The 15,818-nt window shown below is 44.8% G+C and overlaps 1 protein-coding gene across 11 annotated transcripts in view; it reads left to right on the plus strand.

Moving 5' to 3' along the window:
* Positions 1-15,818, plus strand: part of obsl1b (obscurin like cytoskeletal adaptor 1b) — a 101,325-nt gene that overhangs the window by 64,233 nt on the left and 21,274 nt on the right. For all 11 annotated transcript variants that reach the window (XR_014381991.1, XM_082966947.1, XM_014163887.3 and 8 more), the window contains one exon: positions 7,687-7,840. Coding sequence is in view for 10 of the 11 variants with exons in the window: in XM_082966947.1 (XP_082823073.1) it covers positions 7,687-7,840 (154 nt within the window). In the remaining variant the exon portion in view is untranslated. The remainder of the gene's footprint in view (positions 1-7,686; positions 7,841-15,818) is intronic.

Below are 15,818 nucleotides of genomic sequence, written 5' to 3' on the forward strand. Positions count from 1 at the left end.
ATGGTGCCAGGTTTCCTCCAGACGTGACGCTTGGCATTCAGGCCAAAGAGTTCAATCTTGGTTTCATCAGACCAGAGAATCTTGTTTCTCATGGTCTGAGAGTCTTTAGGTTACCTTTGGCAAACTCCAAGCGGGCTGTCATGTGCCTTACTGAGGAGTGGCTTCCGTCTGGCCACTCTACCATTAAGGCCTGATTAGTGGAGTGCTGCAGAGATGGTTGTCCTTCTTGAAGGTTCTTCCATCCCCACAGAGAAACTCTAGAGCTCTGTCAGAGCGACCATTGGGTTCTTTGTCACCTCCCTGACCAACACCCTTCTCCCCAATTGCTCAGTTTGGCCAGGCGGCCAGCTCTAGGATGAGTCTTGGTGGTTCCAAACTTCTTCCATTTAAGAATTATGGCAGCCACTGTGTTCTTGGGGACCTTCAATGCTGCAGACATTTTTGGTACCTTTCCCCAGATCTGTGCCTCGACACAATTCTGTCTCGGAGCTCTACAGACAATTCCTTCAACCTCATGGCTTGGTTTTTGCCCTGACATGCACTGTCAACTGTGGAACCTTATATAAACAGGTGCGTGCCTTTCCAAGTCATGTTCAATTAATTGAATTTACCACAGGTGGACTCCAATCAAGTTGTAGAAACATCTCAAGGATGATCAATGGAAACAGGATGCCCCTGAGCTCAGTTTTGAGTCTCATAGCAAAGGGTCTAAATACTTATGTAAATAAGGTATTTCAGTATTTTATTTTTTATAAATGTGTAAACATTTCATTATTGGGTATTCTGTGTAGATTGATGAGAAAAAAAACACATTTTGAATCCATTTTAGAATAAGGCTTAACAAAAAAAATCAAGGGGTCTGAATACTTTCCAAATGCACTGTACATACATAAATATACTGAACAAAAATTTCACGCACCATGCAACAATTTCAAAGATTTTACTGAGTTACAGTTCATATGAGGAAATCAGTGAATTTAAATAAATTAATTCAGCCCTAATCTATGGATTTTACATTACTGAGAATACAGATATGCATCTGTTGGTCACAGATAAGTCGCTCTGGATAAGAGCGTCTGCTAAATGACTTAAATGTAAATGTAAATGAGATAGCTAAAAAAAATGGGCCTCAGAATAGGCCTTAGGATTTCATCATGTTTTTTTTTTGTGCATTCAAATTGCCATCGATAAAATGGAGTTGTGTTTGTTGTCCGTAGCTTATGCCTGCCCATACCATAACCCAGTGCTTCTCAATTATTTTCTGTTACGCCCCCCCAGGAAGAAGTAAATATTTCGCGCCCTCCAACTCTCCGCCGCGACTGTAAATAGTATAATTTGTCAATAAAATTGTTATAAGTACACCTCTGCATAACATTGTATCCTTATTAACATTAAAGAAAAGAAAAACAGAAAAAAGAAAGAAATATAGATCAACTTACAACAAAGAATAACTTTATTAACATTGTTTTTTAGTCTGTAACAGAAAAGACTTAAAGTGCATCAATCAATTTGCCTGAAATTCCCCCAAAAAATTCAAGCCTTATTTAAACTGTAATTTTTTTTGGACCATTTGATACTGAAAAATAAAATTTAATATAATCAATAAATAATAATAAATTCAAATTGATTAGCAACATTAACTCAGGAGCACAATATATGAAACACTTTGACCTATAAAACAAAAATGAATAAAACAATTTGTGCTGATTTTTTTAAAAATCTAAATGAAGAAGTCAGGATTAATGGCTACAATGAGCACGTTTTGCAGAGCACAGCTTTTCGAAGCGGTGTTTGAAGCATGATACTGCAACTCTCAGCTCCTGCTCAATGTTTAGCTGGGACCTATACTTGGTCTTTAGTGCAGCAACAGCAGAGAAGCCAGTCTCACAAAGATAAGATGTTGCAAAAGGAAGAAGAATGCCCATGGCCCTCTAAGCTAAGAGTGGATACTGCCTCTCTACACTCAGCCAGAATTCACTCAGTGTCTGTGATGTGAACCTCAGTCTCAATGTGGAGTCAGATGTCATATCAATGAACTGGTCCTCCTCTGCAGAGCTGAAACCAGTTGGAGCTGGTGCATTGAAAGGATCTCTCACCCAGTCATATTGGGAACTGTTTTCAGGGAAGTACTTTTTAAAGAATCCCATCAGTGATGAAATATGCTCCTTAATATATGGAATCACAGAGGTGGCATCATAGTCAGTAGTGTCAACAAATTCATGCAGGTTCTAGAATGAATCAGTAATTCCTTCATCAAGTCACCTGCCCCACATTGCAAGCTTTCGAGTGAAAGAGCTGATCTTGTCTGTGACCCGAGGGAGCTGTTTATCTTTCCCTTGAAGCTGTAGATTTAGTTCATTTAGTTTTCCAAATATGTCACTCAGGTAGGCCAGTTTTGCCAGGAAGTTCTCATCACTACATTTTTCTGCGAGGTCATGCTTGTGCTCCTGCTCCGAAAACATTCCTATCTTCTCTGAGCTCAAAAACTCGGGACAAGACTTTTCCTGGTGACAGCCACCTTGCTTCCCTGTGAAACAGCACAGCTTGATGTTCAGCTCCCATCTCCTCACAGATAGCAGAGAAGACTTGTTTTTAGTGGTCTGGTCTTTATAAAATTGACTACACCTACAATGTCAGTCATAACCTCACATAATTCAGAGGAAAGGTGCCTTGATGCCAGTGCTTCTCTGTGTACAACACAGTGTGTCCACTCAGCATTAGGTGAGGCCTTCTTGATGAGTGCCCGAAGTCCTTTTCTCATCCCTGCCATGGTCTGTGCACCATCACTGCAAACACCAATGCAGTTCTCCCACTTTAGCCCATTCTCAGTCAGGAAGCAGTCCAGAATTTTGAATAGCTCTTCAGCTGTGGCTCTGTCTCTGACATATTTACAAAAAAGTAGATCCTCACACAGGGAGTTTGTCATGTCAAAACGTACATAAGCGATAAACAAACAGTCTCTGTTGCTGTCAGTTACTTCATCGAACTGTAAGGCAAAACGTTTGTCTTTGAGTTTATCTACCAGCTGTTCTTTAAGATCGTTAGCAATGTCATTTATACGTCTGGCGACAGTGTCATTGGACAGAGGGATAGTTTTTATTTTTGCAGCACTTGCGTCATCCAGCATGACAGAGACCATGTCTAATGCTGCAGGCAGTATCAGCTCCTCTGCTATGGAGTGGGTTTTTTTGCACTGAGCAATTTGGTACGCCACCTTAATGATGCTAACAGTGCTCGCTGGTTTACTGAAGTAGCATTCACAAAGCGGGACGATTGTTGGCAATATTCGACACGTTTTCGCTGAAAAAACTCAAGCGGCTTATCAGCGTGATTGGGGTGTAATGTCTTTAAGTGACGCCTTAATTTATTTGGCTCATGCTGTCCGCTGCCAACATTTTTAGACACAGTAAACATACCGGTCTTTCCTCGTCTCCCACCGTAGTTACAGTGAAGCCAAGCGCTACATACGCTTCGTCATATTTCCTCGTCTTAGCTTTCGGGAGACTTACGTTTGTCTCATTATCTCCGTCTCTCTCCGCCTTTCTTTTCATCCCTGTTAAATATTTTTCCATGGTGTCTCTTAACCTCTTACATCTAGACGTTCCGCTAGCGGAACACCTGCTCCAATATCCAATGATAGGCGTGGCGCGAATTACAAATTCCTCAAAAATACAAAAACTTCAATTTTTCAAACATATGACTATTTCACAGCATTTTAAAGACAAGACTCTCCTTTATCTAACCACACTGTCCGATTTCAAAAAGGCTTTACAGCGAAAGCAAAACATTAGATTATGTCAGCAGAGTACCAAGCCAGAAATAATCAGACACCCATTTTTCAAGCTAGCATACGAAATCCCAGAAGACAGCTAAATGCAGCACTAACCTTTGATGATCTTCATCAGATGACACACCTAGGACATTATGTTATACAATACATGCATGTTTTGTTCAATCAAGTTCATATTTATATCAAAAAACAGCTTTTACATTAGCATGTGACGTTCAGAACTAGCATACCCCCCGCAAACTTCCGGGGAATTTGCTAAAGATTTACTAAATTACTCACGATAAATGTTCACAAAAAGCATAACAATTATTTTAAGAATTATAGATACAGAACTCCTCTACGCACTCGATATGTCCGATTTTAAAATAGCTTTTTGGTGAAAGCACATTTTGCAATATTCTAAGTACATAGCCCAGCCATCACGGGCTAGCTATTTAGACACCCGGCAAGTTTAGCCTTCACCAAAATCAGATTTACTATTATAAAGGTTTGATTACCTTTTGTTGTCTTCGTCAGAATGCACTCCCAGGACTGCTACTTCAATAACAAATGTTGGTTTGGTCCAAAATAATCCGTCGTTATATCCGAATAGCGGCGTTTTGTTCGTGCGTCCCAGACACTATCCGAAATGGTAAATCAGGGTCGCGCGTATGGCGCAATTCGTGACAAAAAATTTATAAATATTCCATTACCGTACTTCGAAGCATTTTGAACCGCTGTTTAAAATCAATTTTTATGCAATTTATCTCGTAAAAAAGCGATAATATTCCGACCGGGAATCTCCTTTTCGGCAAACAGAAGAAAAATCACAAAGACGGGGGCGGCCAGGGCACGCGCCTCAGCCCACAGTCCCTTGATCGGCCACTTGAGAAAGGCGATAATATGTTTCAGCCTGGGGCTGGGATGACGACATTCAGGTTTTCCCCGGGCTCTGAGCGCCCATGGAAGACGTAGGAAGTGTCACGTTAGAGCAGAGATCCTTTGTAAAAGATAGAGATGGCAAAGAAGTTCAAGAAATGGTCAGACAGGCCACTTCCTGTAAAGGAATCTCTCAGGTTTTGACCTGCCATTTGAGTTCTGTTATACTCACAGACACCATTAAAACAGTTTTAGAAACTTTGGAGTGTTTTCTATCCAAAGCCAATAATTATATGCATATTCTAGTTACTGGGCAGGAGTAGTAACCAGATTAAATCGGGTACGTTTTTTATCCAGCAGTGAAAATACTGCCCCCTAGCCATAACAGGTTTAAGGGTTTGTTATCTGCACTTCATATCTCCTGCTCTGTGCTGTGTGCTCTTGTTCGGTGCAAAACAACCCTACTCCCTGCAGCAAAAAAAAGCATGTTCCCCGGGGTCACACGCGCCCCCCCTGGCATCGCTTCGAGCCCCCCCAGGTGGGCGCGCCCCACTATTTGAGAAGGACTGCCATAACCCCACCGTCACCATGGGGCACTCTGTTCACAACGTTGACATCAGCAAATTGCTTTCCCACGCAACGCCATACTCATGGTCTAAGATTGTGAGGCCGGGTGGACGTAGTGGCAAATTCTCTAAAACAACGTTGGAGGTGGTAAGGATAGAGAAATGAACATTAAAATCTCTCCATCTCTGGTGGACATTCCTGCAGTCAGCATTTCAATTGCACGCTCCCTCAAAACTTGAGACATTTGTGGCATTGTGTTCCATGACAGAACTGCACATTTTAGAGTGGTCTTTTATTGTCCCCAGCACAAGGTGCACCTGTTTAATGATCATGATGTTTAATCAGCATCTTGATATACCACACCATTCAGGTGGATGAATTATCTTGGCAAAGGAGAAATGCTCACTAACAGGGCTGTAAACAAATTTGTGCAGATAATTTGAGAGAAATAATATTTTATGTGCATGGAACGTTTCTAGGATCTTTTATTTCAGCTCATGAAACATAGGACCAACACATGTTGCATATATATATTTTTGTTCAGTATACATACATTAAATTTTACTCCGGTATACATTATATTATGTGTAGTGTTTTCAATAATACCATTACCGATCATGAGCTCTTTAATCCCACCCCTCAGCTACTCTCAGCCCATCCCACCTATCACCGTAGACCACCCTCGTTTGGTTCCCATGTGCCATATATTTTACTGTGCTGTGATGTTGGCCCAGCGTCGCCCGGGTTAGGGGAGGGTTTGGTCGGGGTCGGCCGTCATTGTAAAATAAGCATTTGTTCTTAACTGACTTGCCTAGTTAAATAAAGGTTAAATACATTTTTAAAAATATATTTTTTAAAGATTGTGAGTTAAGATGAAAACCTTTCCTAAGAGAATTATTATATTGTTGATTGATTGACTATGGCTTTCAAATTAATTAGTAGGACAAGCTTTTGTAATCATTGTGATGTCGCCAGATTGACTTTAGATGCAGCACAACCTTAGCTAGCTAGCTAAATTGAGGGAAGAACACCAGAATTTTAGTTAGCCTCTTAAGGATCGTACCCTTTTTTTCAATTTTCGCCTAAAATGACATACTCAAATCTAACTGCCTGAAGCTCAGGACCTGAAGCAAGGATATGCATATTCTTGATACCATTTGAAAGGAAACACTTTCTTCCACAAACACAAGTTTGTGGAAATGCAAAATGAATGTAGGAGAATATAACACATTAGATCTGGTAAAAGATAATACAAACAAATAAACATGCCTTTTATATTTCTTTTTTTCTCCATTATCTTTGAAATGCAAGAGAAAGGCCATAATATAATATTACAGTTCAGGCGCAATTTAGATTTTAGCCACTAGATAGCAGCAGTGTGTGTGCAAAGTTTCAGATTGATCCAGTGAAGCATTACAATACAGGACAAAATTTTGTATGAAGTCTGCCCAAATGTGCCGATTTGGTCAATTGATACATTTTCAAGTACATAACCACAGAGAACATACAAAAATTATATGGTAATACAACATTTAAGTTTACATCCTCCCAGGAATGTCATAGATGATGGATCATTAGCTTACACAATAACTTTCACACATATAGATAGCCAGGCGTGGTGGGTGTGGAGCCAGAGACAGCAGGGCTTCAAACTGTAAAACCCAGTTCCTACATTTGTATATAAAAATAGATTTTATCAGACCAAACTATGCAACATTTTATCTCTGGGACCCTCAGGATGACAAATCAGAGCAAGATTACTGAATGTAAGTACATTATTTACCTTCAGAGGCGAATGTATCAAACCAGTTGCCGTGATAATTTTTGTTGTTGTTGTGCACTCTCTTCAAACAATAGCATGGTATTTTTCACTGTAATACCTACTGTAAAGTGGACAGTGTAGTTAGATTAACAATCATTTAAGCTTTCTACCCATATAAGACATGTCTGGAAAGTTTGCTGTTACTTACAACTGTCATGCTAATCACATTAGTGCACGTTAACTCAACCGTCCCGGTAAAGGAACAGCAATCCCGTAGAGGCTAGCTAATGTTAGTATTGCTAGCTATTTCTGACAAACTTTGCTAGCTCATGGCAACATTGCCATCTCTCTAAAGTAAACTTGACTACGTCATAATGGTGTCAAAATTGTTTCCTACTAATAATTTGTCTACTTTAGCAATGTCATTGTATTTCCAGGTCACTATAGTGTAATTTTTACCAAACAGTCATTAACTACCGTTCAAAAAGACTGAGCATTAACCATCAGTCGTACATCAATATGCTGCGGCATCTGCAGAACGTTGATTACAATGGCAATGACGGGAAGTGCAGTCCATGAATAGCTAGGTTTGTAAAATACAACATCGACAATGGTGAGTTTACTTACACATTATTCATTTACTCAAATGATATGACAGATTTCTGTGGATATGATGACTATTTCTCAATTAAAAATGTTTTATCTTCAGAATGGGATCGAGGTGAAACCACGCAAGGATTTGCGTATTTATGCTATGGGAAGAAAACACTACTTCCAAATCCTGAAGTGTGAAGTCAGTGATTCTGGCACATACTCATGTGACGCTGGAGACTCCAGTACATCCTGCAATATAGAGGTCTACGGTACTGTCTGCCGCCTTAATAATCTCCCATATGAACAATATTTTGATGACTAACTAAGCTTATATTAAAACCTGCTTGTCATTCATTGCCTCACCTCTAGGTTTGATCAGATATACTGTACTTTATGGTAACATTTCAGTGTTAAAGTATGGCAACACTACAGTGTTAGGGCTCTATTTTCGGCTTGCGTTAAGACGGCGCTAGTGTCAAACGTACGTTAGTTTGCAATTTTGTCATGTAAAATCTGGCGCACTGGCATTTTCCAGCCCTAACGCCAGGTTCGGCAATTTACCTGTCTTATATCAGCTCGCTTGTGCTCAGATGGGCGGGGTGGAAATTTTTGTGTCCTTAAAAACATGATCCAAAGAGCTAATTTCAGGCAAGGATATTTATGACCAACCTAAATCTGGTTTTAGCGGTAACACAGTTGGTTATGGTATGAATATTGAAAGCGAAAATGCAGCCTATCCAGCCGTGACACATACTGCCCTAATCTGCTTTTGGTGCCTGTATACTTTGTATTTACAAACATAAACATGTTTTAATACAATTTCATTTAATTTGATTTAAAACCAAGCATAGCCTCTCCTCCTCTCAATTCATTTTTCCCCCCCAATGCAATCGCGAAGTAGTCAAGATTGTCGATAAAGGCTTTGGCTCTTGAGACCACTTGGAAATAAATCTTAATCACCAAAGCTTTATTAAAATATTAAGTTTGAGAGGAGTAAAACAGTTAGCTGACATTCCCATTTTATCTCTGCATTTGTAAGCAGGTCCACATTCTTTTAGCCATGCAGGTCCCGTTTTGGACTTGCGTAAAACCCCCTCCATGATGTAGCCTACGTGTCCATGCCCATCATGAAATGAGAGATGAGAATGTAGACATTTTCTGTACCCTGGAAAAATTTGATGTTGGAGTATAGGCAGTCCACATCCATGGTGAACAGGAAGTCGCTGGTGCCCACCTTGGTTGCCGCCACTTGTCCAGGAAGTCCGCCGTGTCCTGCCAGCCTCTGGTAGTTGTCCTCCTGGCCGAGTTGGCGCTCCACCTTCTTCACGCACTGACCCCTGTCCAGGATGACCATAGCTGACCCTTTTTTCGCCGGTTTGATGGCGATCGTCGCGTCCCTCTCCAGTTGCCTGAGGGCGGTCACCTCCTCCTTGGGCAGGTTGTCCCGTGCCCCTGGTGGGAGGGGGGTCAAGTCAAAGGTTTTCCAGTAGGTCACGGACAGTCTGCGGCAGGTCAGTATCGGGTGGTTCCCACCCTGAAGGTTCCGTGAACAGTTGTTTATTTTCTGGTGTGTCCATTCGTATCTGTTGGCAGAGCTCTGTCACGCGCTCATGAAGATGGCGTCGTCCAGGATGTTGAGATCCTCTTGATCCATGCGCGAGGGAATCCGTGAGGGGCGAGGGGAGACAGTGATGATTCCGAGATCACCGGGGGGTGGATGGAGAGGTCTTCGTACATTGGGAGGCCATCCCCCTTGGCTGCTAGAAGCTCAACCATCCTCCAAATCCCCGGTGTCACGTTGTTTGGGGTATGACAGATCGGTCTGGTCGGCATTCTGGGTAGGGTATGGCTCTCTGTCTCCTTCCGTCCCTCACTGATGTCCATGGGGTCTTCTGCCACCCTGGTTGGGGCGTGGCCAAGGGCCTTTTTGTGTCCAGTCACCCTAGTCGGGGCATGGTCTGGGCCGAGGTCGGACTGTGTCGTGTTCCGCATCGGAAGCCCTCCCTGTGCCACCCGGGTTTGGGTTTGGCCGGACCTTGGGTGTTCAGGGGATGGTGATGTTGGCCTGTTGGTCTTGCCGGTCCTCTTTCCTCCTCATCGTGCGGTCTGAGGGGCTCTCTTCTTAGTGCCGCGTCTGCGTGTCTGTTCCAGTGGTGTCTCCCAACGTCCTCCTTGTGGCCCCTAGTCTCCTTTCTCCATGCGCTCCAGCCAAGTGGTGTTTCCGACAGGTTGCGTCAGTTCTGTCTTGCGTGTGGAGATGGACTCCTCTTCAGATGAGATCTCGTTTGTTGCCGCCAATGCCCATGTGTCGCCCTCGCTCCATCGGACTCCCCGTCCTCCACCTTACTGCCGCCAACACCCGGGTGAGGTTGCGGGACAAAGCTGCTCTAGTGACTACACCGCAGCCACTCCGACGAAGCCACCGACAGTCCATCGATCAGTACCCTCACCTTCCGTTGGTATCCTGGTGGAAACGGCCCTCCCTAGAGGTGGTTGTTGATCTCCTTCAGGTAATGTCAAGATCTGATGAGCAGTGTCTTGGCAGTGGCCTTGACACTGGGGTGGAAGAAGAAGGTGGCTACTGACTCGGCCTTACTGTGTTTCGGATCGTTGGTCTGTAGTCCATCCGCCATTGTGATCTCCTGCCTCCGGGTCGCGTCCAGTGTCATGTCCGGTGCATTTGACTTGAGGCGTCTGCTCCATGCCTGCCGACCGTAGGGTGTCTGTTGGAAGAGGGAGGGGAAGGAGAGGTAACCTCATAGGGTTGGCAGTGCGCTTTCAGAGGCGTAGGGTATGTGTTGGAGGCTGTCGCCTCCCCACTGTCCCTGGCTGCCCCGCGCTGAAAGGGGAAGGGAAGGGGAAGCCACTGGTGATGTGGGTGTGCTCTGGAGGGTGTCGGGTGTGCTACCGGACTTGCAGCCTCGGTGCTATCCCTCTTGGTCCTTGCACTGGGGAGGGGGGGAGGAGGTGCTCCCTCGTCATGTCTCCCTCATCATGTCTCCATGTTACACTCATGTCCGTGTCGTAGTAGTCCAGGTGGAAGGTGTCGTGGCATCCCTCATCGTGTAGAGAGTGTTGAAGGTGGGAGTTGCCGGCGTCCAGAGTTACCTGGTCCGGTTGTCAGGTCATTATCCATATCTGGGTGATGGATCCGGTAGTGGTTGCAGCGTGTTGCTCCGTGCTTCGACCGGGAGAAGCTTCCAGTGTTTCCTCAGCACGTTGGCTCCGGCGGGAGCCTGGTAGTCTGGTAGTAGTGGTTGATTGCCGACCGGGAGAAGCATCCGGCGGTCTCCCTGTGCGTGGTCTCATGCGGGAGACTGATGGTCGAGTAGCTCATTGTAAACCGGGGGAAGCATCTGGTGTTCTCTCATAGCGTCGTCTCAGGTAACAGATTAACAGTCAGGTCGTAGCTGTAGCGCAGGTGGGGTCCGTGAGGGGCGTGGAGTGCATTTAAGTGCCCAGAGACCGGCTCTGTAGTGTGTGGTCCCTCGCCGTCATGACCGAAGTACTCTGTAAAACTCAAATTAAGGAGTGAGAGAAAAGGGGGGTAGACAAAAGGTTACCTTTCCGAAGAGTCCAGGCAGAACCTACATTTCTTACGGCATCACACCGGCTCTAGAAAGGTCCCAGGCACGATGCGTTTCTGCCTATTCGGCTTCCACAAGTGGCAGGGAAGACAAAAAAATGCAGAAAGTTACAAAAACAATGGTACCGGAATGAGCCGTTCCCGACTAAAAGAGAGTGTGTGTGTGTGTGTGTGTGGATGTAGTGGTGGTGCTTCAGCTGTTCTTGCTGTCTTGAGTATTCTTCTTAATTCGTAGCTGTCTTTAGAAGCAGAGATCCGTTGTCTGGCTGTCCCTCTACAAATTCATGAGGGGAGTGGAGAGGTGTGCTGCTTATATAGGGCTGGTGGGTGTGGCGCAGACCGTTCCTATTGGTCCATTCAGTTGCTATGCAGTGGGGCCGATTCGTCCAATCAGGTTCCAACTCCCTTGCTGTCACCTGATCGGGTGGTCAATGTCAATTGGAGATCAGGTGATTAGGGGATCCCGGCCTTGCTGGAGAATAAGTGCCATTAGCTTCAACGGTGCTAGCCTATGATGTTGTTTCCAATGGAGAGCATTATTCTCCTGCTGTGTTCCTTTGGGTCCGGATTGTGTCAAGAGGTAGCGACAGGTTCCAGGGTTGTTGGAGGCAGTTGTCGACCCTTGTGTGGTTGTAACTACCCCGGGGAGGTCTCTGTGAGGTGTTTTCCGGGCCCCACAGGTCTCCTTAATTGTGGGCCTTGTCCTTCGTTTTCCCATTGACTTGTATATAGCGGTTGGGAGCGTTGTACTCCCTGCTGTGTTCTTTTGGTTCCGATTCCCGTTGTGACAGACTCCAGGAGGGTTGGAGGCAGTTTTCAACCCTTGTGGGGTTCTGACAAGCCAAAGGGGCAGTCTCTGTGAGGTGTTTTGCGGCCTCATCATGTCTTCTAAGTTGGGTGCCTTGACCATCATTTTCCTATTGGTCTGTCTATAGTGATTTGGGAGCGATGTACTCCTGCTGTGTTCTTTTGGTTCAGACTCCCGTTGTGAGGTAGCGACAGGCTCAGGACCTGTTGGAGGCAGTGGTCCACCCTTGTGGGGTTCTAACCAGCCCAAGGGGAAGCCTCTGTGAGGTGTTTGGCAACCTCACAATGTCTTCTAACTTGGCTTCCAATGTACTCCTGCTGTGTTCTTTTGGTTCCGACCCGTAGTGTGGGTTAGCGACAGACTCCGTAAGTGTTGGAGGCAGTAGTCAGACCACGTGGGGTTCTAACTAGCCCAGGGGGCAGCCTCTGTGAGGTGTTTTGTGGTCCCATGGGATCTCCATAGCTGTGCACCTTGTCCTCTGTTTGGTGAATGGTCGCTACCTGTGAGTCATCTGTTCGTTTAGTGTGCCACCCGTGCTAAGAAGATACTTACCTGGGGTGGGCACACTTGTTCGAACAATACTTAACTGGATGGGTCCTCATTATTTTGGCCTCTTGGTGATGTGTTGAGGTTCTGTTGTGTGTGTGGCCCCATTCTAATGAAAGGTGTCTACTGAGCTCCGGTTCCAAATCACCACCCTTAACCTCTTTCCCTGTTGTTATCATCCAACCACTCAAATCCACCATAGACACCTCCGTTGTTGTGTTTAACACCCTGTGTTGACCCACCATGTGTCGTAGTTGGTTCTCCTGTTGGGCTGTGTGTCCAGCCGTTGTCGAGTGTTGGTCACCCACCCGTAGTAGCCACTCCTTTGGCTAGAGTAAGGGTGGTAGTTCCATTGCGTTGTCGAGTGTTGGCCACCTGCCCGTCTTAGCCACTCCTCTGGCTGGTGCGAAGGTGGTGATTCCATCCCTTTTGTGTTGTTGTACCAGCACCCATTGTTCCACACCTGTCCATTGTGGTCCACCTTGTATCCGTAGAGTGGAGGATTCCGTGTGAGTGGGGTCTTGAGTAAAGATGGTGGTTCCATCCCCTGTGTGTTGTTGTAGCACGTGTTATTCAACACCTGCCCATTGCAGTCGCCTTTCTATCCGTTGAGCGGTGGTTCCTTTTAGTGGAGGTTCCGTTTGGTGGAGGTTCCGTTCGGTGCAATTGAACGATGCTGGGGATGACCGTGTCTGGGCCCCCAGGCGCACAACATCCAAGAGTCTGGCCAGGTTATGTTTTGGTTATGAATCCACAGGGTTGATCTGACACCTTCAAGCTGTGCAGAGACTGGGGTGGAGGGGCACTCCGCTTGCCGAGCAGGAGCGCCATGGGGTTCCGGGCACAACCAGCCCAGGACTGTAGAGTGGGGTCTTGAGTGAAGGTGGTGGTTCCATCCCTTGAGCATTGTAGCATCCGTTGTCCTACACCCGCCCACTGTATTCACCCTTTTATCCATAGTGTGGATACAAGGGGGAGGGATACCACTCCGCTTGCCGAGCAGGAGCGCCGGGGACTCCAGGCACAACCAGCCCAGGGGTGAAGAGTGTGGTCTTGTGTACATCCTGTAATTGCCTCAAAAGTTATCCAGCCCATGCCATCGCCGGCATGCCAGCCACCCGCGTCTGGCAAGTTGGTTATGGGGTACGATGGTTAAGTAGATGTGTTGTGGGTTCCTCCTGAGCGTGGGTTCCATCCATTCATTAGGGTTAGGGTAGGGCCAGGGTTAGGGTTAGGCTTAGATTAAGGTTAGGATTTGGTTTAGGGTAGTGTTAGGGTTAGGGAAAGGGTGTTCCTCTTGCGTGGGGACAAGTGAGGTGGGCGATCCCCGGTTAGGAGGCGGCTCCTGTTTGGGACTGTCACTCCACGTCAGGTGCCAAGTTTTCTGCTTCCGATGGCTTCGCCGTCCATTCCTGGTAGCGAGTTGTTGTCCAGTGTCGGAAGGTGTCCAGATTGGGTGCAGATGCTACGGTTTCCTTCCTCTCAAGCAACTGAGTTAGGAATGACACCGGTATCTTTGTATTGACTGGGTATCAATACACCCAGCTCAAATGGAAATTCAAATATCTGCTTTTGTTATTTTTTACCCATCTACCAATATGTGCCCTTCTTTGTGAGACATTCGAAAATCTCTCTGGTCTTTGTGGTTGAACCTGTCGCTGAAATTCACTGCTTGACTGAGGTACTTCTTTGGGCTAGGGGGCGGTATTTTCACGTCCGGATGAAAAGTGTGCTCAAAGTAAACTGCCTGCTACTCAGGCCCAGAAGCTAGGATATGCATATTATTAGCAGAGTTGGATAGGAAACACTCTGAAGTTTCTAAAACTGTTTGAATGATGTCTGTGAGTATAACAGAACTTATTTGGCAGGCGAAAAACCGAGGACAAACCATCCAGGAAAAATACATTTTGAGGTCACTCTCTTTTCAATAGGTTTCAATGGGAATCTAGATTTCTAAGGCACTTGCTTGCAGTTCATATCGCTTCCACTGGATGTCAACAGTCTTTAGAAATTGGTTGATGCTTTTCCTTTGAGAAATGAAGAAGTAAGGCTGTTCAGAACGAGGGACGAGTGAAGTGTACTGTTTGTTAGAGGCGCATGACCTGAAAGCACGCTCCACTTTGTTTTCGTCCTGTATTAGGCAAGTTGTTTGAAATGTCTGGATCAAGTTTACAGGTAACTTATTAGATACTTTGTAGTCAGGTTGCGCGAGTTGGAACCGGTGTATTTTCAGAATCAAATGAGCCAAATAAATGGACATTTTGGGCATATAACGACAGAATTAATTGAACAAAAGGACCATTTGTGATATTTAATGGACATATTGGAGTGCCAACAGAAGAAGGTCTTCAAAGGTAAGGCATGAATTATATGCTATTTCTGACTTTTGTGTTGTGCCTGGCGGGTTGAATTATGATTTTCATGTGTATGTTTGATGGGGTGCTGTCCTCAGATAATAGCATGGTTTACTTTTGCCGTAAAGCCTTTTTGAAATCTGACACTCTGGCTGGATTAACAAGAAGTTCATCTTTAAACCGGTGTATAACACTTGTATTATTTATGAATTGTTATTATGAGTATTTATGTTTTTGAATTTGGCGCGCTGCTATTTCACTGGGTGTTGTCAAATCGCGTGAAGGGATCACTAAGAAGTTAAAGATAATTGTATGTACAGAGATGTAGTAGTCATTAAAAAATCATGTTAAACATTATTATACCATGACATTGTTGAATATTCGTTTCTTATTTGCTTGAAGGGCATTCTAGTGCATGCATTATATCGCTATTACTCACATTATATCAGCACGGTCAAACTCAATGTCGATAGTTCATTCTTAAAGTGTAATTTAAAACATTATTGGTATTGTTGAAGTTTATTTTCCTTATAGCAAGCTTGGACTGATGGTTTGGTTAGTTAAACTAGCAAGTCTGTTTGTTTGGTTACCACAGCAACTACTGTATCTCATTTAAGGACAAAAAGATTGACAGCTGTGCCAACGCTGTGTACTACTCCCTTCACAGAACAGTGCAAACTGCCTCTAACCAGAAAAGAAAGAGGATTGGGAGGCAAGTATATGAGAGTGTCTAGTTTGAGAAACAGACGCCTCACAAGTCCTCAACTGGCAGCTTCATTAAATAGTAGAAGGCCAGCACCCCGGAGTCGCCTCTTCACTGTTGACATTGAGACTGGAGTTTTGTGGGTACTATTTAATGAAGCTGCCAGTTGAGGACTTGTTAGGGTCTGTTTCTCAAATTAGACACTCTAATGTACTTGTCCTCTTGCTCAGTTTTGCACTCCTCTTTCTAT

Source organism: Salmo salar, chromosome 21, assembly GCF_965601325.2.
Source record: "Salmo salar chromosome 21, fSalSal1, whole genome shotgun sequence".
Classification (NCBI taxonomy): domain Eukaryota; kingdom Metazoa; phylum Chordata; class Actinopteri; order Salmoniformes; family Salmonidae; genus Salmo; species Salmo salar.